At 44.1% G+C, this 27,230-nt stretch overlaps 2 protein-coding genes across 7 annotated transcripts in view; one reads left to right on the forward strand and one right to left on the reverse strand.

Annotated features, from left to right (window-relative positions):
* Positions 1-10,166: 10,166 nt before the first annotated feature.
* Positions 10,167-24,448, forward strand: COXFA4 (cytochrome c oxidase associated subunit FA4). The gene is made up of 4 exons (XM_085873152.1): positions 10,167-10,343; positions 22,557-22,645; positions 24,039-24,096; positions 24,224-24,448. Exons 1-4 carry the CDS (start codon positions 10,302-10,304, stop codon positions 24,278-24,280), a joined length of 246 nt encoding a protein of 81 aa, XP_085729278.1. The 5' UTR covers positions 10,167-10,301; the 3' UTR covers positions 24,281-24,448.
* Positions 24,347-27,230, reverse strand: part of SHMT2 (serine hydroxymethyltransferase 2) — a 106,950-nt gene continuing 104,066 nt past the window's right edge. For all 6 annotated transcript variants that reach the window (XM_085873149.1, XM_085873150.1, XM_085873145.1 and 3 more), the window contains one exon: positions 24,347-25,366. In XM_085873149.1, the coding sequence (XP_085729275.1) occupies positions 25,239-25,366 (128 nt within the window). In that variant the 3' untranslated portion in view covers positions 24,347-25,238. The remainder of the gene's footprint in view (positions 25,367-27,230) is intronic.

The raw sequence follows: 27,230 nt of genomic DNA on the forward strand, positions 1-27,230 counted from the left end.
ACATTTGAGCAATTGAATATAAAGTTTCTTGAACATTTTTCCGATTCCCCATATCCGACAAGAGTTAGTTGTAACAGCAAAGTGCAAATTGGATATTTTATGAGAGTCATGGAAAATTGGAACGATGTCCGAACATAACAACGAATGCAAGCTATACACCGCACTAAAGCTTTGGCGAATGCGCCCTGAAAGTGGGAAATTGGAATTAAAAGATACTAATCAGATTTAAGAAACATTATCATGAGCATTACATGTTCTCCCCTTACGAACTTGTAAGTGAAGGATGAAAATACAAAAGTTATCTGTCTTATTGATTTTTTTTTCCTCCTTCATGTAGCATCACGAAGCGCTTTGTAATCAATTATATTTTTTAATCAATTTGAATGCAAAAAAATTTTGATGACAACCTCAAATGAGCTAAGATCCTCGTCCTCTTAATGATGACGTCATAAAAACGAATATGACGTCATTGTGATGTATCAGGTTTGTGATAAATTATCTGTGCTAATACCCCGTTCGATTCCGGCAAACAGAATTCAAAAAGCTTGCCCAGTTTCGGAGATCATTTTTAGGCGATTTATATTAGCGGAGATATTATGACGTCATAACCTTTTTTTCGAGGAGGAATTTTCAAAATCGGAGATGGTGAGTGTCTGCGCAGGGTATTTTTACTAATATATGCCAAGTTTCAGGAAGTTTCGATGAAAACTGTAGGCTGTGAAACAAAAAAAAGTCCACAAGAAGAAGATGATGAAGAACAACAACGTGAGTAAGACCTCGAGATCCACCACGAGGATCTAAAAATTGGAAGAGCAAATTGAAATTTGTTTTTACACAATCTGAGCACCACGTGCAGGCGGCATGATCCGAGTTGTTTTCATTACTCGTGTCGTGGGTCCGTTGGTCCGTTGGACGAAATTTTCATTCGTCTTCACAGCTTTGTGGCAAACGTGCCTGCCGTACTGTGGGAACATGTGCTTGGGCCAGGGTGGGAATTATACGTTTGTTATTATTATTGCCAAATGTACTACTCTTATTATTGTTGTTAATACTAGTGCGTGCCCGTACGTGCGTGGCCGTATGTGAAAAAAAAAATATATATATATATATACTTTCAAACCACGTGCGGGAAACAACAACCACACAGGCCGTTCCTTCGCTCTCGCGTGCCCGTACGTGCAAAAAAAAAAAATTGACGGCAATCGTGACGTCATAGCACCGTATCCTGTCATTGGTTTGGTAAATAAATGGCCATAACTTGGGAACCACTTGTCCGATTAATATCAAACCTTGAAAAGGCACATCCTCAGGTCCCCAGCAATATACCTGGCAGGTTTCAATTAGATCGGACCAGCGGTTGTCGAGAAACAGCGGTCTCACACACACACACACACACACACACACACACACACACACACACACACACACACACACACACACACACACACACACACTGCTGGAATTATAGATAGATAAGTATTAATTCATATCAGCTTTGTTGCAATATTCTTCTTTTTTTGGTTCACAAGTCATTAAGTGACCACTATATTCATTATGGGTGTGTGTGTGTGTGTCTGTCTGTCTGTCTGTCTGTCTGTCTGTCTGTCTGTCTGTCTGTCTGTCCCGAGCAGAGCTCCGTGGGTTTTGATCCGATCCTCATAAAATTTTGGTGAGAGGTTTATATCATGATCTCGTTGTGTTTTCCTGAAAATGGGTGTGGTCCGCCCATTATGGACGGAGCCACGCCCAAAAAACATGTGTTTTTAGGGGGTAGCCGATTTCAATTTGCATCTTCTCCGAGGGGGTTTGTCGAATCTGGCAGGGGTTTCAGTATTTGGTTAGCCCAATGGCACCTGCATAGCCCACGGAGCTCAATTTTTCATTTTCGTCTCAAGGTCAAGGTCACAAGGTCACGAACTGAGAAAATTTCGAATTTTGACATAAAAATCATACAACCGCCCAAACTTTGACAGCTCGGATGACAATATTTTTTATGCATAATCTTGAGGTCATTCCCCACCTAAAGTCTTGAAACATAACAGCAACGGCATAAATGCCTCATGCCTTCCTACACTACACGATAATGAATAAGAGCCAGTGGCGGATTAATGCAAGGGCACGCAAGGCCCATGCTCAGGACCCCGAGCTCAACATGGGTCTTGGACAGAGACAGCGTGAGGGCCATGCCACTCATGCAATGCAACTCCCAGATAACATGGGGCTCCCCATGACCGATCGTGATTTTGAGATGGCCCTTCCCCCCTCTGGTGGGGTCTCACTTTGCTGATAAAACATATCAACTTGTGAGTGGCAATAAACAGCACAAAGGGAATGCTCCACCTCAAGGAAAGAGAGCGTTGTGACGTCATAAATTGATTCGAAAATGTTTTCCCTGATGTTTAACAAGACAGGACTATTGCAAAATTAGGGAGTGAACTCGGTTAGTTTTGAAAACAAGTGGAATAATTACTACATTTAATGAATACAAATGCAACAACATTGAAAATAAAATTTGTACAATTCCTAATGTTAATACATATTGATATTTTTTTAACAAATCCACACAATTATTTATTGTACGATCACAAAACACCCCTCATTAGTAAATGGACGAACCCACGCACACGACAGGACGGCAAAAGCAGAAAGGGTCTTCGGTCTAGCACATTTGGGGTGTGTCCCATTATCAATCAACTTGCCATCGCTTGCTAAGCCAGCCGTTTCGTATCAACGGTTTTGTTGGACTGCTTGCTTGAATGCCGAAGCCACTTGGAGTTTAGGATCGTAGAGTAAGGCTATCAGATTTCAGGAAGGCAAACATTGAGGGCATAAGGCGAGTTGGGTGATGTAGATTGGGAGAGGCTAACAATATGACAATCAGCATCAGAAAAATGGGAAACCTCTAAGAAGCAAATGTGTAGAATGCAGAGCAAGTACATTCCAATGAGGTGTAAAACTAGAAGCAGAAAGAGGCCAGGGTGGTTGAGTCGTGAGATGAGGAATGCTATTAAGGAGAGTAGAATGCATTTATTAGGTACAAGCTGCAGTACCCAGTGTTTCCCAGGGAAATTTTTCCCAAATCCCAATCCCAATTTCCCAAATCACAACGACCTCAACATATGATCTTCACAAAACATATCATTTGATTGCTCCCGAGAAAATCTGAGGCAGTAGCAGTGACAAACTCACTTGAGGCCTGAGCACGGAGGTGTTATAATAAACCTGTGTAAAGCAATGTTTTTAATAGCAGGCACACGTGAATACACGATAATACTTAACCTGTGTTGTTGACGACAAATCACGAAAAACAACTTCAACATATGATCTTCACAATACATATCACTTGATTGCTCCTGGAGAGAAAAAAAACCCGCATGCAGTGTATAAGCACAAGACACGATCAAGACTTGAAGGCCAATGATCTGATTTTAATTTTTGGGAGGATTTTTCAATTGTTTTTTTTTATCCAAACATAGTCCTCGACCTTCCTCTGGATGAAAGTGGAGGCCATGCAAAGTTTGGTTACACTGGTTCCTGTAGGTTCTGAATGTATAAATGAACAAACACACACGCACGCGCACACACACACAAACACACACACACACACACACACACACACACACACACACACACACACACACACAAACTTTCTTCTTTATATACAGGACTTTATATACTTTATATGATAAAATAACAGGACTGGAGTTAGATTTATATCACTATCGGAGTAAACAGAGGCTAGTTAAGAAAATAACTCGGCAAGCCAAAAGAGAGTACGAGAAGGACATGGCTAAGATTATTAAAGATAATAGCAAGGCTTTCTTTAAGTATATCAGACGAAAATAACAGGTTAAGACCAGTGTGGGCCCATTGAGGAATAGCACCGGGAGAGTGGTCAGTGATGAAAGTGAGATGGCAGGCTTATTAAACAGGTGTTTGGCTTCAACTTTTACACAACAACAATCGGAGAATTGTCAATAGATGAGAGTATTTATCAAGGAGGTGCAGAAGGGCTTTTACAGAAGATCCAGGTTGGAGTGGAGAAAGTAAAGGAACAGCTACGTAATCTTAGAGTAGATAAAGCTCCGGGTCCAGATAATATGCACCCGAGAGTATTGAGGGAGGTGGCTGAGCAGGTGAGCAAGATGTTAACGGATATTTTCAATTGCTCACTGGAGTCAGGACAGGTACCGGAGGATTGGAGAGTTGCAAATGTAACACTGTTATTTTATAAAGGGTCCAGAGAAGAATTGAGAAACTATAGACATGTTAGTTTGACTTCAGTTGTGGGGAAGGTGTTGGAGACATGAATGAGGGACCAGATGAGGAACTATTTAAATAAATAGAAACTAATTAAAGGTAGTCAGCATGGGTTTACCAAAGGTAGTTCCTGTCTAACAAATCTTTTAGAGTTCGATGAAGCAATGTCTGATTGAGTGGATGAGGGAAAGGCAGTGGTCATCGTATATCTAGACTTTAAGAAGGCATTTGATAAGGTACCACATCGGAGGTTGTTAGCCAAAGTGAGGGCTTGTGGAGCGGCTGGTCAGGTAGCTAATTGGATTGCAAACTGACTTAGTGGTAGGTAGCAAAGAGTGGCTGTGAGCGGGAGGATGTCTTGCGGGGAGGATGTAAGTAGCGGGGTACCTCAATGATCAATCAGAACTCGGACCATTACTATTAATTATTAATATCAATGATTTGGATAGTGGGATGAAAAGTAGGTTTTCCAAATTTGCAAATGACGCAAAGCTTGGAGGTAAAGTGGATAGCAGATCGAGTGGTGATCAGATTCATGAAAGTATTGATACTTGCATAGATTCGGCAAAAGATTGGCAGATGGAATTTAACCTGAGCAAGTGTAAGTTTTTGGGGATGGGAAAAAAAAACAATGAAAATAGAGATTACGGGATACAAGGGGTAATTTTGGAGCGTGTCACACAGGAGAAGGATCTGGGGGTGGTAACAGATATGGGAGGTAAGCAGGTCGCACAATGCCAGGCAGCTATAGCTAAAGCAAATCGGATCTTCGGTTGTATTTAGAGGGGGATCATTTATAAATCAAAAGAGGTGGTTTTAACATTGTACAGGAATTTAGTAAGGGTCACATCTAGAATATTGTGTGCAGTTTTTGTCTCCACAACTTAGGAAGGACGAAGCTGCCATGGAGAGTGTTCAGTGTGGGGCTACGAGATAGATTCCGGGCCTAGCTTGACTCAACTATGAGGAGCGGCTGAAGGACACAGGGCTTTATACATTAGAAAGGAGGCGGTTACGAGGAGATATGATGGAGATATTTAAGATATTGAAGGGATAGACAAAATAAGTGCAGAAGAATTATTCATCAGAGTAGACAGTGATCGGACCAGGGGCCATAGCCTAAGAATAAAGAAGAGAGTTAAGATGGTAGTAAGGCAGGGGTCTTTCACTCAGACTAGTTAATGCATGGAATGGTCACCCTGAAAAAGTAGTGGCAGTAAAAACAGGAGATAAGTTTAAATTGGAATTAGATAGGTACCTAGTTATGCAGATAGAGGAGTATAGGGGTGTTGGCAGGACTTTTAAATAGCTTGAGCATTGATGTGTGATTGTGTGCATGTGTACGGAGTGTTGTCTGTGGGGATCTCGCCAAGGAGTGGTATGTGGTTGATGTTGCGTGCTTCTCACCCAAGAACCAAAAAATGACAAAAATAACTCTTAAAAAAAAACATTTTGCAATTTCATTTTTTCATATAAATTGGTCTGGTCTTGATGTGGCACAGGCATGATGGAGCGAATGGCCTCTTCCTCCATCTAATTTCCTTGTGTATCCTTGTATGTGACACTATTCCTAATAAGCATATTAAAGCCCCAGCAAAGTACATAAATGAGGCAACAACACCATGTTGTGACATGTACTACAGACACCTGTATCTGAGGCCGAGTGGAATAAATCCGATGATACTAAAGTTGTCTTGGTCCTTCGCTCGACTCCATGAGCTACTCATCACTACTACACTGCCACGCCAGAGAGTGGTGTGAACGGCTCCACCTCAATGATGGAGAAGCAGCCTCCTTTGGACTGTCTGGTTCAGCAGCCAAGACACCACCAGTGGGTGTATCTGGTGGTCTGACAATTCCATAATTGTTGATGGTTCAACATCGACCCCCTTCCCTATCAACAGCGGTGTACCCCAGGGTTACATTCTGTCCCCAACACTCTTCCTTATTTTTATCGATGACCTTCTTTATTCCACAAATAACCAAATGCACTTGCATGCTGATGACTCAACGTTACATTCCTCCATGTCTTTCCCATCTGCCCAGTCTTCCCTTACTCGATCTACATCTCGTTTCATCACAGCCACCTCTTTAAATTCAGATTTGGACAAGATCTCCCAGTGGGGCAAATGTAATGAAGTTGAGTTTAATGCTTCAAAAACTCAATTTCTTCCCATCTCTCTCTATAAAACTCCTCTCAACTCTAATCTCCTTTGAAAGCTCCACAATTACACCATGTGATACAATAAACCTACTAGGTATCACTTCAACATCAAATTTATCCTGGAATCTGCACATTACTAAAATAGCCTAGTCTGCCTCAAATAAATTAGGAGTCCTGTTCAGATGTCGAAGATTCTTCTCCTCTGAACAGTTGCTCCAACTACATAAAGGATTGATTCGTGCTTGTATAGAGCACTGCTCTCACATCTGGGGAGGTTCCAGCTCCACGTACTTATTGGACATAATTGAATTCAAAGTAATTCGACTTGTCAACTCCACCAATGTGACCTCAAAACTTGAAACGCTCAAATTACGTCGCATTGTAGGCTCTCTTTCCCTTTTCTACAGATATTACTTCGGTTTCTGCTCGCAAGAACTTGCTGCTTGTGTACCTCCACCATTAGCGAGACCAAGGAATACTCGACAAGCCACGACATCACATTATTATTGTGTGGCCATTGGCAACTCGAGGGTGGGCCGATATGATGTTTGTCTCTTCCCCTCCACTGCCAAACTGTGGAACTCTTTACCTTCTAATGTTTTCCCAAACACTGATGACCTTCCCCTTTTCAAAGAGCAGATTTTTTACTTTCTCAAAAACTCTTAGTCTATTCTCTCCTTTCATACTTTTCTATTCATGCAGTTCTTTCATTTAAGGCTTGGCCTCGATGAGGACAATTCAGTCGGTGCCTGCAGCTTTCAAAATAAAAAAATAATTAAAAAGAAAACTTCTGAAGGTGTGGGCAGCATAACCAAATCCGATTGGCAGGTCCGGTTAGGTATGGGAGCATGTGCCAGAGCAGCGCATCGCTGCGTCCCCTTTCCGCCGGTAGTCCAGGGGCCTCCGTCTGGCCATCCCCCAGGCAGATGCCTGGCCAATCCCCATCTCCTTGAGATGCCGATCAACCTACTGTAACCACGATGCACACGGTCAGCCCATTGGCCTCCTCCACTCACGAGACTCCCTCACTGAAAGAATCTGGTGAGCAGGATCAGCGTCAGGAAAACGAGCCACATGTCCATACAGCAGTAGCTGACACTCACAGACCATGCAGGTAACAAATGTCATTTGTGTCGCTCTCTCAGCAACCGCTCGTTGGACACAACGTTGGACCAGCGATAGCCAAGGATTCTCCGAAGAGACCTGGTACCAAAGGAATTAAATCTCCATCTCAGATCCCTGATCAGAGTCCAAGTCTCACATCCATAGAGCAAGACTGGAAGCACCAAGGACCTGCAGACTTGGACTTTCGTCCTCCCGCACAGGTACCGGCAGCGCCACACCCCATTACCCAGTAAATCCATGACTCCCCAGGCCCGACCCAGACATCTATTGACCTCTAACTCACAGCCAGCAGAGACATGAAAATCACTAAGCCAAGGTAAGTGAATCTCTCCATGACCTCAACATCGTCACCACAAACAGGCACAGACAGGAAAGCAGCATCCAAGATGTCATTGGAAGCCTGGATCTTAGTTTTGACCCAAGAAACCCGTAATCCCAGTGGCTCCGACTCCTCGTTCAGCACCTTGAGGGCCCCCAAAAGGATATCTAAAGTCTCTGCAAAGATGACTGCATCATCTGTGAAATCAAGGTCAGAGATCTTGACATTCCCAAGTGATGCACCACAACTTGATCTCTCCAACATCCTCCCTAGAATGCAGTCCATACAAGTGCTGAAAAGTGTGGGGGCCAGCACACACCCCTGACGAACTCCAGTAACAACTGGAAATAAGTCAGAGATGGTATCACCACATCTCACAGCACTCTCAGTACCAGAGTAGAGTTCAGACATCAGATCTATCAGTTTTGGTGGCACCCCACGAAGACCAATAATCCTCCAGAGGGCATCCCGATTCACTGAATCAAACGCTTTACAGAGATCAACATAAGCTGCAAGCAGCCCCTGCCGAAACTCTCGTCTGTGTTCGGTGAGGACCCAAAGAGCAAGGATACGGTCAATCGTTGACCTCTTTGGTGTAAAGCCTGACTGCTCTGGACGCTGGTGCTTCGGCAGATGGTGGCGAACCCTATCGAGAATTATCCGAGCAAAGACCTTGCCCGGCACTGAGAGCAGCGTCATCCCTCGGTAGTTGTTGCAGTCTTGGCGATCACCCTTCCCTTTCCAGAGAGGGACAACAAGGCCCCTCTTCCAATCAGTCGGGATTTTGCCTGTGTTCCAGGCAGAGCACAAAACTGCATTCAATGACACGAGTGCAGCATTTCCACCAGCCTTGAGAAGTTCAGCATGGATGCCACAGATCCCTGGAGCTTTACCCCATTTCAACCAGTTCACCGCAGCCTGTGTTTCCACAAACGAAGGTGGACCACATTGGGCAAACCCCACTGAATCTCATGAGACTTCCTGGTGTGAGATAGACTCTGGCATATGCATGCATGACAGAGCCTGGCATGTCCTGCGGTCGATGGTGAGGTGAGGTTGGCTCAGAATCGGACTCAGACTCCGAAGTTACATCTCACCCTCAAACATGGCGGAAGAGGGCCTGACCCACTAATGTTGACATAACAGGAAAGCAGTCATATGCTCGAACATCATAGGCTGTACGAAGCTGAGAACAAGTAAATTTTCTCTGAGTTGGCACCATCCATTGTCATGAAAAATACACGTAACCATATACTTGTCACGAGCTTTGCATTTGTCTCTGTCATCCTTGAGGAAGATGAAGTCACCGATGTCAAAGCGTATGGTGGCAGTTGCGGAGTCGCCATGAGACTTTGCCCTCGCACTCAGGCTGTGGTTCCCTTTTCTGCTCATCTTCTGAGTTGGTGATACCATCAATATGCCTAACCTGCACATGGTAATGGCTGGCCATGGAGAGGAATTAAGTTCCTCTGTAACTGCCTGAGAACTCACTATGCATAGGTTTGCTGTTGGCTTGGTAGCAGGGACACTGTCTGTCAACACTTTAGCACTGTGGTGAGACCGGACAATGGCCGGTGCAAAGTGTCGGGTGGCTGCCCCAATACACAGTGTCTCTACTTCATAAGGCAACCATGTAACCTGGTGTTTACGGAGTTTAGTATTGAAGAACCCCACTAAGAGTAAGTCACCATTCCTGTGCACATACATTCCAGCTGCAATGCCTTTGTTCTTGACAGACCGACCAGTGACGATCCACAGTAAATTGTCAAGTCAAGGTGTCACAATATTCTTGCGGTCTTTCAGAGCATTCTGGGCAGTCTTGAAGGCATGAAGTAACTCGTCGGATCACATTATCTTCTCGCTTGATGTTTTTCCAGTGGTGGCCATGTCTAAGATATCCAGCAAGCTTGCATAGCCACGTAGGACTCGACTGAGTACTTTGCTCACACACACACACACACACACACACACACACACACACACACACACACACACACACACACACACACACACACACACACACACACACACTACAGATTCGCTTTCAATTCACACGTATCACCTCAATCATTACTATTTCATCATCATCATCATCACTATTTCATCAATCATCATCATCATCATCATCACTATTTCATCATCATCATCACCATCTCTATCATCATCATCATCATCATCACTATTTCATCAATCATCATCATCAATCATCATCATCATCACTATTTCATCATCATCCACATTTTTTAAATACCATGAATGAATGAATGAATGGTAAATCGACAATCGGGAAAAAAGATTGAAGTAGGATTCCAGTGACGTCACATCCGTTTATGCATCACGTGTTTCCGATTGGCTTTAATCCAACCGTCGCCGTCGTTCATTCAATTGAAGTTCTAACGGTTTTTCTCCGCGATTCAGATCTTCGTCCGAAATATGTTGCTGCAGATCTTTCATCAGATGAAACGCCATCCTGCTGTGAGTAACGCTTCGACAAACGCCAACGATGATGGTGAAACGATGTCGTGAGTGAAAAATGCAATTCATTCAAATTCAATTTTCCCTTTGTTCCACGTGCCGATTTAAAGGACCCACATTGCATACTCGTGTTGTGGAGTGTGGCCTCATGTTGTGTCATTTGAAGATGGTGACGAGAAAACGTGTTGTTGTTTTTTTGTTGGGGAGGGGGACAAACATTTTGGACTCGCGTTTCCATGTGGTGCCGTAAAGGAATTATTTATTTATTTATTTTATTTGGAAGGATTATAACTGGGGGGATGGGTGCAGATGTATACCGATGTATACCATGGGAAGTGGGGTGTTGGTATAAATACGGGGAGGTGGTGCTGATGGAGATGGAGAGATGAGAGGAGGAGGAGGAGGAGGAGGAGGAGGAGGAGGAGGAGGAGGAGGAGGAGATGCAGATGCAGGTGGAGGTGGAAGGAGGGGATGGGGATGGGGAGGGGGGGAGGTGGTGCAGATGGAGATTGGAGGGTGGAGGAGAGGATGCAGGCAGAGGTCGGCGGTGGGTGGCGCAGGTGGAGATCGGGGGCGGGTGGTGCAGGTGGAGATCGAGATTTGGGCGTTGGGGGGGGGGGGTTGGATTGGAGGTGGACATTGAGGGGGTTGGTGGGATATGAATGTGGTTATGGATATTGTGGGAGGTTGGGTGGAGTGGGATGTGGACAACTCCAGAGCGATGGTGGGCCTTTAAAGACCACGATTGTCTTTCGTACCATTAACCTCAAGTCAGCTCAGATCCAAAGACTTGTTGCCATTTCCAGTGAGGTTATCATCACGAGCAAGTATCATGCCAACTGTCACGTGACACATCTTAATTGATTGGCTGAGCAGAACAAAAGTCACGTGTTGTATTATTTTCTCTTGATTAACCAATCAACATTTGTCATACATTGTCGGGACATACAGAATGAGTCGGGACACGAATGGTTTTTTTTTTAACCATGTATCGGCACTTAGCACGTATTTATACAAGGGGTAGAGTGAGGGAGGTAAAAAGAACATGTATGGGACACCTATCCAATCATTCAAAATGCATATCTACTTTCAGTGCCTATAGCAAGTCCACCCCCCCCCCCCGTTCAAAATCTCCACCTTTTCTTGCCTTGTTGCCTGGAATTAAATTGCACAAAATCAGACTTTTTCTTCCTTTATTTACACATCGTAACTGACAACTTCCAAATGAAAAACAAATTTCAGAAAATTAATTAAAAATGCAAAACTAGAATATCTTCGTTGGATAAGTGTCCACCCCCCCTTATAATCGCAATTGTAAATTGGCTCAGGTGAAACCAATCACACGCCAAGTTAATTACCCTCCACCTGTGTTAAATTGTCGTGATTCTGATTATTTCAGAATAAAATCAGCTGTTCAAGTACGTTTTCCTCTTCTGGGTAGTGCATTTCACAGCAAAGATTCAACCATGAGAACCAAGGACCTTTCAAAAGACATCCGGGTTGAAGTAGTGGAAAGGCACAGATCAGCAAATGTGTAGAAAGTGTGCTCCAAGGGATATTCAAGGTCTTGGAAACAGCCACCCAATCATTAAGAAGTGGAAGGCATATGGTACTACCAAGACTCTGCCTAGATCAGGCCATCCCTCCAAACTGGATGACCAAGCAAGGAGGACACTGATCAGAGAGGGCACTAAGAGGCCAGTGGTAACTTTAAAAGAGCTACAAGCCTTTATGGTAAAGACTGGTTACTGTGTGCATGTGACAAGAATATCCCCAGCGCTCTACAAGCCAGGCCTATACAGTAGGGTGGCAAGAAAGAATCCATTACTCAAAAAAGCCCACCTTGAGTCCAGTTTGAGTATGCAAAAAAACACTCCGGGGATTCTGAAGCCGTGTGGGGAAAACGTTTTGTGGTCTGACAAAACCAAGATGGAACATTTTTGGCCGAAATGCAAAATGTTACATTTGGTGCAAACCCAACACAGCACATCACCCAAAGAACATCATCCCTCCTGTGAAGCATGGTGGTAGCAGTGTCATGTTCGTGAGATGTTTCTCATCAGCAGGGCTGGGGCACTTGTCAGGACAGAAGTGAAAATGGATGGATCAAAATGAGGAAAACCTTCTGCCCTCTGCAAGAAAGCTGATATTGGGATGGAAGTTCACCTTTCAGCATGACGACTCGAATCACAGCCGGAACTACATAACACTAGTGTGGCGAAGGAACAAAAATATAAATGTACTTGAGTGGCCCAATCAGAACCCTGACCTAAATCCAATTGAAAATCTGTGGCATGACTTGAAGATTGTTGTGCATCAACGCTCCCCATGCAACTTGACTGAGCTTGAACAGTTTTGTCCAGAAAAATTGGCAAATATTGCCCAATCAAGGGGTAGAAGGGGTAATTCTGTTTATCAGATGAATTGGTAGAGACCCATCCCAACAGACTCACAGCTAAGCCTGGTGTTGGCTCAGTGGTTAGGGTGGCGGCTTGGGATCCCAAGGTCCTGAGTTCAAGCCCCGTCGGCCGCTGAATGAATACACCAGGGGGTTGACTCAGCTTGTCATCCTTCCGAGGTCGGCGAAATGAGTACCAGTTCCAGTGTGTACTGGTAGAGGGGCACTGCATCGGCGACACAGTCGCGCTTCAAGAAATGATAGCTACCCCGGCAGCTAAGCTGCCATACGACCACCAGACTCACAGCTGTAATTGCTGTCAAAGGTGCTTCGACCAAGTATTAACTCAGAGGGGTGGACACTAATCCAACTAATATATTCTCGTTTTGTATTTTTAATTAATGCAATTTAATTCCAGGTTAAAAGGCAACAAGAGGTGGAAATTTTGAAAGGGGTGTAGACTTTCTGAAGGCACTATACATGCAATTTTACAGTACGCTTAACTGAACAAATACTCCGAAATAACTTTTGGTAAAATAATGATTGATTATTTTTACCCCTAGAAGCCAAAACTATAACAATATATTAAGGACATGTGGATAGGGATAACTGTTTGGCATAAGGCCCATGTGAGAGACTGGCCATGTCCATTTTGGACTAGAGGGGTCAAGGATATCCTGTCTTGTGTTTCTCTTGTTGAACTGGTTGGGTGCCAGGTGAGAGAGAGAAAAACTGGGCATCCCACACATACCAGTGGCTTGCCTCCCTCACCCCTCCACCCTCGCACTGGCAGAAGAGTTGGAAGCATTTACCCTCTGACATCTAAGCAGAAAGATATGGGCCATCCAGCATGGCCGACGCTGAGTGGTGATGAGCAAGGATGTACATAGTTGACCGAAATGTCAACTGATTGTGAGGCCGAAATGTTCAAGAGAGTGAACCTGTTCCAGTGGTTAACACTGGAAATATTTTGGGCGGTTTGTTAAAGCCTGTATCTCACTGGGCTGCGACAGCTCGCGACAAAATGCGAACGGGCTTCTCCAAAATGTCTGGAAACGTTCGCGGTGGTTCTCGATTTCCTCGCGTGAGTCGCAGGACGTCGCTCTGGTGTCGCTGGAATTTTGAACATGTTCAAAAAATTCGTGCGACAAATTTTATCTCAAAATAGTCACAGAGTCCAATCCAATTGATGGTTGTCTCAAACCCTTCTCAATTTAGTTTCCGTGAGTCAGAAGGTGCGACAAATGTGACATGCAATGTAATCTAGATAGATTCACAATATTTCAATCCAGATATGACTTAAAAAAAAAAAAAAACTCGTATGTCCATATTGTAAAACCAGCATTGTCTGTCCTCTTTCTCTCCTGTTCTGAGTAATGGCCTTCAATGCAAACTTTTCACTTTCCCATCATTCCTTTCACCTTCCCATCATTCATAAATCACGTCACACATTTTTACATAAATTAGGTCACACACAAAATATGGTCACACCCACAAGCCCCTATCAAGGCAGATGAACAATTGGGTCACACACAATGTTTGTGGGTGCAACGTTGACAAGTAACAGAACACTTTGAACAATCAGGCTTGGTCAGCATTCTCCTGTAATCCCACCATCCTGTTCTGCCAAGGCACAGCTCCCACACCATTGTAGTACTCAGTCAGGTACTCTCTTACTCGTTTCCCAACTGACAATATGATTACTGGAAGGGAGAGGCCATATATATATATATATATATATATATATATATATATATATATATATATATATATATATATATATATATATATATATATAGTCCCGATTTCTCAATTGTCACGCACAATTGTCGTGCGACTGTTGCACGACATTTGCGCGATGGTCGCATGACCGTCGTGTGACCGTCGCGCGACAGTTGCATGTACAAAAAAAATCTCAGTTTTGTCACCTGAACGTCGTGCGAATGTCGTGCGACATGTATGCGAACTCCAGGCGAAGTTCATCCCAAATTTCGCCGGGAGTTCGTGGGACATTCGTGCGATATTCGTGAGACATACGCAAATGTGTTTTAGTATAAATTCAGTGTGATTCCAAGTGAAAATTATCGCAATTTGGTGTCTCCAACTAGTCGCGAGCTGTCACAGCCCAGTGAGATACAGGCTTTAGTTCCAGAGTGAAATTATGAGACTGAGATTTTTCAGGATTGAAGGACATGTTCTGTTTATCAGATGAGCATCTCATCAAATATACATCAGCAGAGTGATGCAGCTACTGTCTGCCAAGTAGTGGGATGGAGGTACTGTCCAATACAATGTGGAGTCATTCTCAAAAAGGAAGAGGGTATTACAGAGCATCATATTGATGACGCTCTATCCAAAGTGCTGTGCTGCCAAAGCAGTTTCTTGGTGAGATTTAAAATCATCGGGGGGTTACTACCTCAATGCACGGTACTCGACAGAATGTGCAGGAATTTGTAATTTGGTCATGGTGCCGGCAATAGCTCGCCTGCTCTTCGTGAACACACCATGGGCTCTTTAACGCTCGCCAACTAATTTTGCAGAAAAGATACATGGATGAGGAACACGACTGGGTCCAAGACACTTCCTTGTGGAACTCCAGCCTCTGATGGGAGAGGGGAGAAGAGGTTTCCATTGATAGCAACACGTTGATTGAGTGAGTGGAGGAAGTCAGAAATGCAGTAATGAAGGTGGCCTTCAATGCCACAGGCAGATAACTTGGCAAGCAAAACAGGATGCCAGGCTGTGTTGAATGCCCGATTATATGTCCGGGAAATGGTCCTAATTTCTTGTTTGAGATTGAGGGCCTCCAACCATTGTTGAGAGAGGAGCAGTACACTCACTGATTATAAATGTATATAGTACCTTGTAGGTGGGCCGGAAAGTTGAAATTTCCCATAGTGATGCAACTCAAAGCCACAATTCCAGAAAATAAAAATACAAAACTGTCCGTAAATAAAAAGATTCATGAACAAGTCAGCCAGTAGAGCTTCGTCCCCATTCGGAGGGTCGCATGACCAATGTATGGCCTGATCGATCCAAAAGTTTATCGGTGGACCGGGAATTGAACCCAGATCAGAGCTCAATGTTAGAATTGCTGTCTTTCTAGCAACTCTTACACGATCGTTAATAATCAAAGTTCAATCAATGTGTCCAAAGGAAAAGTGATAACACAACATAACTCAAATTAGCTCTCTGAAGGGCGTGCAATTTGGTAACAGCAACACTAACATAACAATCGCTTTGTTTTCAACTTCGGTCCAGAAGCTACACCGCTTAACATTTGTCTTCAACTTAGAATCATAAACTCTGCCTCTTAGCATTGCCGAACAACCCATAATGTTAACAATAGTTTCATTTTCCAACTTTTGTTTGCCATTTTTACATTAAAAAACAAAATACATTTGGACTCCACTGCAATATATATATATATATATATATATATATATATATATATATATATATATATATATATATATATATATATATATATATATATATATATATATATATATTTGTTACGGTTGTGGAAATTCACAGAACACCATTCAGGTGTCCCAGAGATCAGTTATGTCGATAAGTGTGTGTTCAGATTAGATTACCCCACCGAGGTCAAAAGGGATTTATTCGTGTAACCGGTCTGTGATCTTTGACTCGGCCATTATTCTTTTGCTATCTTTATTTTTGAACAACCACAACCGCCTCAACAACCACGCCATCCCCACCACAGCACCAACCACAACTGCCTCAACAACCACGCCATCCCCACCACAGCGCCAACCACGACATCTCCTCAACAACATCTCCACAAACGCACAATATCGCCTCACCTTCATCTCCATTGCGCCGCCATCTTTTCGCCAGCCACGGCGAATCCCATGGACGAGCAACATCGCCGCCAACAGACGCGAGGGTTCCCTGTTAGAACAGGAGCCGATGATTCCTGCAACGTCCGCATGGTTGATGATTTCACCCACGTCCGCGCATGTCCGAGCTTCGTGAAGAGATCGGATCAGAATCACAAAAGGGGCGGAGCCAGCGGGGGGTGAGAGGTGAGAGGCGAGACCGAGAGATCAGACCTCACCCACGGACCCCATATAGAGGCGTGCTGAACGCCAAGCAAGCAGTCCGTCGGGGAGCTGCAGAGAGTGGAAGTCTGGAGTCGAGCTGGCGTCGAGTCGGAGGAAGCCAGCAGTCCGCCAAGGTTCGAGTCCAGTGGAGGGCAGTCAGAGCGCAGCTGGCCTGCCGTGCCACGCAGAACCACGGGTCGGTGGAGAAAGCCGGAGAGAGGTCGCCAGCCGGCGACAGAACGGTCCGAGCCAACGCTGAGATGCTTACGTGTGTACAAATAAATGTCGTTGTGTGAATGTTCACCTGTTCGTTGCGTCCTTTCCCTCAATTGAGCTGCCGTATTGCGTTCGGGATATTAGCTGGCTTTTAAATAGCCGATAAAGTAATCGGATCCGGCGGGGCTTGGCGATATACACCGCTCGGCAAATCGCAAACGGAGCAAGCTGCTTAAGCGGCTCGTTTCCAAGCAGGTATTGTTGAGGTGTAAATCCCCAGCATTTCTGTCTGCGCGCATACTGAGGTAAATCGACAATTCGGCGATCGGACCCTGTCACGCGCGGACAGAATAGTTGGCCGATTTATGGTGTGATTAAAAACACACCCGTAGCTGGATTTTGGCGTTCATCCGATAGCTGCGACTAGGTTTGCCATGTCCGGTGGATGCGCGGTTGCGATTAGTTAAAAGCGGTCGCTCGCACGCCGGAGTGGTGGAGATCCATAACAATATATATATATATATATATATATATATATATATATATATATATATACATATATACATATACAGTATATATATGTATGTATATATATATATGTATATATATATATGTATATATATATATATGTATATATATATATGTATATATATATATGTATATATATATATGTATATATATATATGTATATATATATATGTATATATATGTATATATATATGTATATATATATGTATATATATATATGTATATATATATATATGTATATATATATGTATATATATATATATATACATACACAGACACACAGACACACAACATGGCCAAAATTATGCAGACACCCCTTCTAATTGGTGGATTCGCTAATTTCAGCCACACTTATTGCTGACAGGTGTATAAAATAAATCACACAGCCATACAATCTCCATAGACAAACATTGGCAGGAGAATGGGCCATCCCGAAGAGCTCTGTGACTTTTAACATGGCACCGTCATGGGATGCCACCTTTCCAACAAGTCAGTTCATCAAATTTCTGCCCTGCTAGGGCTGCCATGGTCAACCTTAAGTGCTGTTATTGTGAAGTGGAAACGTCTCAGAGCAACAACAGTTCAGCCGCGAAGTGGTAGGCCACACAAGCTCACAGAACGGGACCACTGAGTGCTGAAGCGCGTAGCACGGAAAAATCTGCTGTCAGCTGCAACACTCACGACCAAGTTCCAAACTGCCCTTGGAAGCAGTGTCGGCACAAGCACTGTTCATCGAGAGCTTCATGAAATGGGTTTCCATGTCCAAGCAGCTGCACACAAACCTAGGATCGCCATGTGCAATGCCAAGCGTCGGCTGGAGTGGTGTGAAACTCATCGCCATTGGACTCTGGAGTAGTGGAAAGGCGTTCTCTGGAGTGATGAACCATCCAGAAGTCCGGTGGACGAATCTGGATTTGGTGGATGCCAGGAGAATGCTGCCAGGCCAAATGCATACTTCCAACTGTAAAGTTTGGTGGAGGAGGAGTAATGGTCTGAGCTGTTTTTCATGGTTTGGGCGCAGCCCCTTAGTTCCAGTGAATGGAAATCTTAATGCTACAATGACATTCTAGATGATTCTGTGCTTCCAAGTTTGTGGCAACAGTTTGGGGAAGGCCCTTTCCTCTTTCAGCATGACAATGCCCCTGTGCACAAAGCAAGGTCTATACAGAAATGGTTTGTCAAGATCAGAGTGGAAGAACTTGACTGGTCTGCACATAACACTGACCTCAACCCCATAAAACACCTTTGGGTTGAATTAGAACGCTGACTGCGAGCCAAACCTTATCACCCAACATTAGTACCCAACCTCACAAATGCTCTTGTGGCTGAACGGAAGCAAATCCCCACAGCAATGTTCCAACATCTCATGGAAAGACTTCCCAGAAGAGTGGAGGCTGTTATAGCATCAAAGGGGGGACCAACTCTATATTATTGCTCATGCTTTTGGAATGAGATGTTGGACGAGTATGTGTCCATATACTTTTGGCTACGTCATTATATTTATATATATTGTTGAAGAATTCCCACCCGTCAGCGTTCGAACGACCGCGTCTAACCAATAGCGGTCGCTTCGCCCACCGAATGGACAATCCAGTCGCGGCTTTCCGGATCAATGCCGGAAACCAGCCACGGGTGTGTTTTTAACCACACCACAACCTTGTCCGTACTCTACCCGCACACTACAGGGTCCGATCGCCAAATCTTCAATTTACCTAATTATTCGCGCGGGTAGGTTACCGAGAGATTGTACCTCAACGGGACCGCTTGGAAACGAGCCGCTTAAGCAGCTCGCTTCCTTTTGGGATAACCGAGCGGGGTATTATCGCACAGACCAGTTGGACCCGATCACTTTACCGGCTATTTAAAAACCAACTATATTCCGAGTGCAAGATGGGGCAGTTCAATGAGGGAATGGATGCAACGAACAGGTTTACATTCACACAACGACATTTATTATAATAAAGCACGTATGCAATTAAACAAAGCAAAACACATATGCAATTATACAAGCAACAAAGGCACAACAAAAGAACGACAACCGTCTACTTATTATGTACAGTCACTTGCACTTAACAGCAGTTCCTACTTATTAGACGGGCCCACGGACACACGTACGCACACACACACACCCAAGAAATGGTGGCAGAGGCCTTTAATAACGGGCTCCAGCTCGGAGGACAGGTGAGCTGAAACCCAGAACCTATCTCGAACCTCTCCACCTCATGTGGTCTTCAAGTTGTTCGGACCCGGGCTCCAGCGAGAGCGAGCTGGATCCAATCGCCGAGCCGCGATCCTTCCCGAGCTCCCGCGAATCTTCCCGCGCTTCTCAACACGTGCTGGTGAGACGAGGCGCCGATCCTTCCCGTCGATGCGTCGCTTCCCCGAGGAACCACCTCCACGAAGAGGTTGATGAGTCGCACCAAGCCAGGAACCAAAATGGAGAACAAAGAGCTCCACGAACCAAGAAGAAGAAGCCACCACTCGCAGCTCGAGCCGAGCGACCAGCTTAACTTCCTACCAAACAGGGCAGATTGAAGCAAAAACTCTCCCGAGCCAAGCAGAAGCCGAAGCTCACGGAACCATCAAAGCAAAAAGCCTCCAAAAAGCCTCCTCCCGAGCCAGGCCTCAGCCGAAGCTCACTGAGCCAGCCGAAGCAAAAAGCTTCCGAAGGCCTCAACCCTAACCCAAGCCAAACAAGACCCGAAGGTCTGCTGAATGACTCCCCTCAACTCCCTTCTCCAACTCTGCCCTTGAACAAAAAATATCTCCTCTTATCCTTCTCCCGCCCTTCCCCCACTCCCGGTGTGACTCATGACTCGTGCCCTCGTGCTCCATCCCCCGCTCAGCCACGGGTGGGAGGAAGTTGTTGACATCACGAGTGACGGGATGGCAGGGTTCTTCTTTCTCTTCGCATAAGAGGGGGAGGGACGTCTCCATTGTTGTTTCCCTAACTATTAAATCGATCCACAGCGCATCTAATCGATCTCTGAACATTTAAACAATGAAAGGTGAGCTATCTCGGGAACAAGCACTTATCGACATAGCTGACTAAAGGAACCTGTATATTGTGTGCAATCGAATTCCAAATTCGTAACAATATATATAGTTGTATTGATAGAGTGGTTGCGAACGCAGCCCCGCTGTGCCGAAGCGATGTTCTTTGTGAATGGCCGAATTAACGAAAGCTCGCTTGTGCGAGAAACGCAGCCCATTCCTTGGACGGAATCTGTATCCCACCCACCTCTATAAATTATTTGTTGACCTCATTTGGTTTCCCCCCAGGGATAATTGAACTGCCCAAACAGTTTGCATGCATGTGAGGTGGAAATGAGGTAAATATGCGCTTACAACATAAAAAGGGTTTATTATGATGGATGAAATGTAGACCGACAAATAAATAGACAAATGAACACGCATTTTGCAGATATCAATAAGCTGAGGTGCCACAGGCACTCAACTACTCACACTGAACATAGTGGAGATCAGGCAATGCCTGTGAAAGGATATATGGTCCTTTCATGGGCAGCACAGCAGATACCTCCCAGGAAAGCATGACAGCAACGGGTTGTACGAAGCAGGTCTCCAATCACTGGTCTCCATCCTGCCTGGTACTGGCTGGATGCTGCCACTCTGCTTTCCGTCCTGCCTGGTACTCCCGTACTCACTCCCAGCCACAATGCCCCTCTCGCTACCTTGCCTAAGCCATGCCTGGTTGTAGAGAGATGACATGTACGAATTACACTTCCCTAACTTGGCTCTACGGCAAACTATACTCCCTCACGGCACAAGTAAAAATGGGACAACTTCACTCTCACAGGTCTCTGGTTACAGAAATGGTTTGAACCTACGCAAGCACACAGAATATGCTAACATAACATCCAAGCTAATATGTACCCCCCCCCCCCCACCAACATAATCTAAAACTTTCTAACCACTCACTCACTGACCATAGTAATATATATATATATGTGGATTAATTTGATGACCTTGTGGCACTTCACTCCCTCAGCCAGGAGAGGGGTGGAGCTTTGGCCATGCATAAAAAGGCCGCATACTGTTCACTCATTCTTCATTTTTAATTGATTTATTTATCTACTTGCAGACTGCAAGTCTGGCATACGAGTGAGTGTTATATTATTAGCTCGTTCCCCGCATAGCAGAAGACAGGGTTTTGCAATCGTGCGTGCGTGCGCGTCCGTGTCCATCCAGGCCGTAACTTTTTTGTCATCAAATTTTAAATAAAACTTCATTATGGAATCCCACCCAAAGCTCCCTGGAGAAAAATACAGTCGCTCAGGTACATGGAGGTTTGAAAAGCGGCTGGTAAAATGGCTGCTTGGGTTCAAAGGGTTAAGACCATGAAGTGCAGACCCTTGAGAACCTGAAGACCCTCTAAACGCTGTCGCATCCTTGGATCCTATATTCCCATTCGACCATTTAGAACCCTTCATACCTGTAAGACCCCTTTCTACCCTTTGACATTTAGGCCTTTAGACCTTCACACCTTTCAATCTTTTGATTCCCTTCAGACCCCTTTGACCTTTAGACCCTTTTTCGTCGTTTTAAGACCGTTTAGACATTAAATTACACCCTTTAAAACCCCTCAGCATTTTTAGACCCTTTCCTACTTTTACACCTTTATACCATTTCACCTTGACGATTTTTCTTTTCAGACCTTCCACCTTTACACCGAGACCATTTAGACCTTTCATTTATTACATCCTTCCATTTATTTGCCACACAAACAAGTTCTGGCAAGAGTTTGCAATCACTGATTGCTCTTTCTCGCATCTCAAAAAACGTTTTCTTATTTAAATTTCTGGAAAGCACGATTTCGGTTAACCCATTAAATTCCTATTTTACTCTCTCAATGCCTGACATTCTTATGTTGGAGCACTTCGGCCCACTGCACCCTGGCAGGAATTTTATGCAATAATATTTTATCAAAAAAAAATTTTTTTTTTTCAGAAACCCTGTTTTATTTCATGTTTTTCCTTTCCACAGCTTATCCCTCTATTTGGGTGCATCGGCATGGGAATGACCATGGCTGTTGCCTACGTTGGGCGTTTGGCACTTTTCCATCCTGATGTCTGGTTTGTCTTTGCATTGTTACATACCCAAAACACTTCATGCACACTGTCTGGAGACTATTCCATATAAAAGGTAGATCTAAGGGTAAAGAATATCATAGAGGAAGAGGGAGGTGAAAAAAAAGGAGTTGTAGATAGCATTGCGGATAAAGAGGGAAAAAATGGAGGTTATGGAACACCAAAGGGGGGACGATGGGGAATGGGGGTGAGGTTACGAGTCTAAAAATTTACTTCCATTTTAGTGTAGCTACAGTGAATATTAAGTTGCTCGTTTTAAAAGGGAATAGCAGAGTGAAACCAATTTTCCCAGGGTACTAATTAGATGGGAGAGGGGAATGGTGCCCCACTATTCCATGCCAGCAAAAACATTGGATTGTTGATTGCATCACAGGTCAGGATTCAAATCAGAATCAACTTATCAAAAAGGATACATTGATTCTGCCTGTGATGTACATGTCAGATGCCATTTTTCATGATAAGCCTCAATAGAAAAAGCTTCAGCTTTCTCAAAAACTGAAGCATCAACTCGGTATGTTTATCTGTATCACCAAAAGTGAATGGAGGTTATGTTTTCACTCTTATCTATGTTATTAGGATATCTCAAAAAGTTACGAATGGATTCGGATGAAATTTGGTGGACAGGTTGGGTGTGCGACAAGGACGAATTGATTAGATTTTGGTGAAGATTCAAATCTGGATACGAGAATGTTTTAATTTTTCACGTGATTCTTCACCATTGAGAGTTCGGGCCAAAAACAAGAGGTGCATAATTTCCCATAAATATCCAGACAGTTCGTGCTAAGTGCATTTGCACTCACCTTGCCACTTTTAATGTGAATCAACCTGGGGGGGGGGGGGGGCGTAGGGTGGGTAGCCATTGGATTGTTAATGTTGGTCCCATGATCCAAATGGAACGGTAACAAGTTTGGTAAGACCACTGCATTTCACGATCCCAGCAGTATTCCTCCATTATTGCACGCCAAAGCTGTATGCCAGTGGGTATTGAAGAAGAAAAAAATTGCTCATGAATAATTCTACACTTCCACATTTTTATATGCAAGAAAGAGTTATGTGATCATGCAACATGAAACAACTTCAAAATAGCCCTGTTTGCTCTCATCATGGCATCAGATTATACGCTAGATCAAATGATGAAGTTAAAGTTGATATCCTTCTGGTCACAACACAATTGCTTTGCTTATTTTGCTGACTGATTAACTAACTCGGGTCTGATTATTTGGGTGTGGCGGTGACGGTTCGAGAAGCGATTTTAATCAATGAACACCTTGTTTCGCATTTTCAATTCAATAAGGCCGAGTTGTTTCATAGGTAGGTAATTATGTGTGTTGTATTATAAAACAATTGCTGCAAATAATTCAAATGTCATGTGTTACAGTTGGGACAAGAGCAATCCAGAGCCTTTCAATAAATATGGGCCAAACGTTCAGTACAAGGTGAGGAACAACATGCTTCGTCTGTTTTTGCAAAGTAGTATACTGTGCAAGGTATTTCTCCCACTTATCGTTCATTGCAAAATACTTTTCTTTTTGCACATGTTGAAGATGTTGTAATGTTTTACAGTTCTTCACTCCGACAACAGACTACAGCCAACTGAAGAAGGAAGGACCAGACTTTTAAACCGAAACATCAACTTTTGGACGTAATGAAATGTCTGCACAAAAACAAAAAAAGAAACTCACAACCTGTACTTCCTTGATTTAATTTTCTTATTGACTGCATGACATAAGTACCTTGTTGCAATAATGTGCATGTCATCATAAAATAAAAATCTGATGTCACAAAGAAGTCATTCTTTCCATTGCATCTCTCTTGCGTTCCAATTCCATGATGTTGCATGCAAGCTAAAACCACAAAATTGAGTGAGATGAACAAGAAAGATGCCCAATCCAAATGACAGTTTTCAGCTTGTGAAAGATTTAACATGATAAAGCTCAGTATGTTTATTCATAGATCTGCATGATAAATTGGTGTCGAGGCAAACAATTTTTCAATAACGTGTCGCGACGACGATGACTTTGCAGATGACAGCTTTGATAACGTGTTCTTTGAATAAAGGAAAATTGCAGTCAGTGCAACAAGCAGGCCACATTAAATTAAGGAGTATATGTATTACATATGTCAGAAAGGGGGGGGGGGGAGGGTGGTAGTCAAAGAAGAGATAGGAAGATGATAGGACAGAGAGAGGATTGCAGTGTGGGGAGAGAAGGGAAATGACGTTTGTCAGAGATAGAAAGGGAGGAAGGGGGCATTTAGGAGTGTAATTCTGCCATATTTGCTTATCTAATAAATGAATGACAAATAAATCAACAGTGGAGTCTATGTGATTGTCAAAAAACGTATTTAAACCTTTAAAGACAACATGATTTTTAATATCGCCACTGAATTTAAAAAATAACAATTTCTCAATCATTTTTCTTTCACTTGATCAGTCTTGATTGAAAATTGATCAGTAGGAGAGATCGTATAAGACAGAGCACATTTGTGTAAACTGAGTCCATCACCATTACATGGCAGTGTATTTGCAGACATGTGAAGAGCAATCACCATGCATTAAATTTTTTCATGGTGTCCATATTTAGTGATCGTCAAAACCAGGCATGGGGAAGGAGCGAGCAAACGTCTCAACACGTGCCTTCAGCTCGGTAATGGAGGCCTTTGTTTCAGGATCTGAGAACAGGTTTTGCTGAAACTCTTTTAGGTTTCCTGCAAGGCATTACAAACATGAAAATTTATGCAGGGTTAACATTGGAACAATACCATGTAATATAAATAATAATTTGGAGACACATTCAGCAATATGTGTAAACCAGTGTGGTTCTACACATTGTTGCAGAGATTGATATCACAGATTTGCTGTGTGGGCAAGATTTACACCAATCATAAGACAAACATTTCTGTTCTACAAATTTATTTGTAATATTGGTGATATATTTATTTGCGACACAAGAAGGTCCGTCCAAGTAGTTAAGCATCTCAGCTGTCTAATCCATCTGGAGGGTGTAAGGGGTGCAAATGGTGTAAAGGTCCAATGAGTATAAAGGGACTTTTGGGGTCTTCAGGGTCTTTTTGGGTCCTCAGGGACTTTTGAGTCATCTTGGTCTTTTGAGTCCTTGGGGACTTTTTGGGTTATCTGGGTCTTTTGGTGAGCTCACTCGGTGGGGGAAGCTACGTTGATTCCCACCAGACTGTCCGGAATTGTAAGCCACGGCTCACGGATAATTCCGTGACGCGACGAGTCGCTTAACCGACCGTGGACGCCAATAACTCAACCGCGTGACCTAGGGTCCTCCCGTCTATGATCGGGTTACCTAATTAATCACGTGGTTTAACTAACGGGGAACCACGCCCTCGGTACGCCTTGTCCGAACCGGATCACTCTACCGGATCGGATCACCTTTCCAGATCGGATGCGGCCGAGTGACACTGCCACGGACGTACCGGCTAAAGTAGGAATGGATCGTTGCGAATAAAGACCCGGCTAAACTTAGATTCGAACCATGCTGGACCAATGAGAGCAAAAACAAAGGTGAGCTGGGAACAATCCTAATGACAATTATTTATTAACAGCAAGCGAGGAAAAGCATGTGGTACGACAAAGATTTATTGGGTATGTCACACAGGGAAAGAGGAGAGAGATGTGGTGCGACAATAATACAAGCAACTTACGAAAGCAGACACAGTGCAGACTTGACGCGAGATTAATAAGAGTAACAACAATAAGGATCTTCTACAGGCTTATTTAAGACAGGTGCCAGCACACTCAGACACACACAGAAAAAGAAACCCAAATATGAAGGGACTTTTGCAGCCAGGGAGGGAGGGGAGTTGAGGTTATAGCTTTCGGTACCTGGGCGTTTCGGGGGAGGGATGCTCCGTGGTGCAGTACCCGACAATAGTCGCGTTGTTCTGGCCACAGCCGCACGTGTGGAGATCGTGTTCTGAAGGAGGAGCCTGAGTGGAGAAGGGCGGAGTCCAGAGAGCGAGGGTGGAGCAGGACGTGGGACCAGGCAGGAGGTGGTTCGTCGAGGCGAGACGTGGGCAGTCAAGAAGCAAGAACCCTCCACGTGAAAACACCCACACCGAACACACACGACCCAATTCCCTAGACAGAGAAGTTTCCCCGTCTTTTATGGAGCTCGGGGGAGGGGCCATGCTGAATCCAACGTCATCGCCCACGTCGGGCGTTCCGACTGGCTCTGACCCCTCACGTGGTCCGCCGGGTTTCGGGTAGACATTTGTGCACCCCGCCCACATACGTGACTCGACGCACCTGTCGAGTTTCGGGTTCGCCCGGTAAACGAGACTCTGGATACAGCGGATCCTTTATGGCGGTGTGGCAGTTTTGCCCACCTAAATGCAAAAGTGCCCGTGACTGATTTATCCCAGGAAAGAAAAGAAAAGAAAAAGTGGGAATGGAATGGAGGGGAAAATTATTTAATAAACCTAACTATTAGACCATCGCAATGCAACGCAGTCCCTTGTTTTCCCACTAAACAAAAGGAAGGGGTCTATCTACATGTATATTAATGGCATAACTGTCTCGGGACACCAATCTGTAGGATGCATG

Source organism: Eptatretus burgeri, chromosome 3 (assembly GCF_056783735.1).
Source record: "Eptatretus burgeri isolate ZD-2024b chromosome 3, Ebu_testis_v1, whole genome shotgun sequence".
Taxonomy (NCBI): domain Eukaryota; kingdom Metazoa; phylum Chordata; class Myxini; order Myxiniformes; family Myxinidae; genus Eptatretus; species Eptatretus burgeri.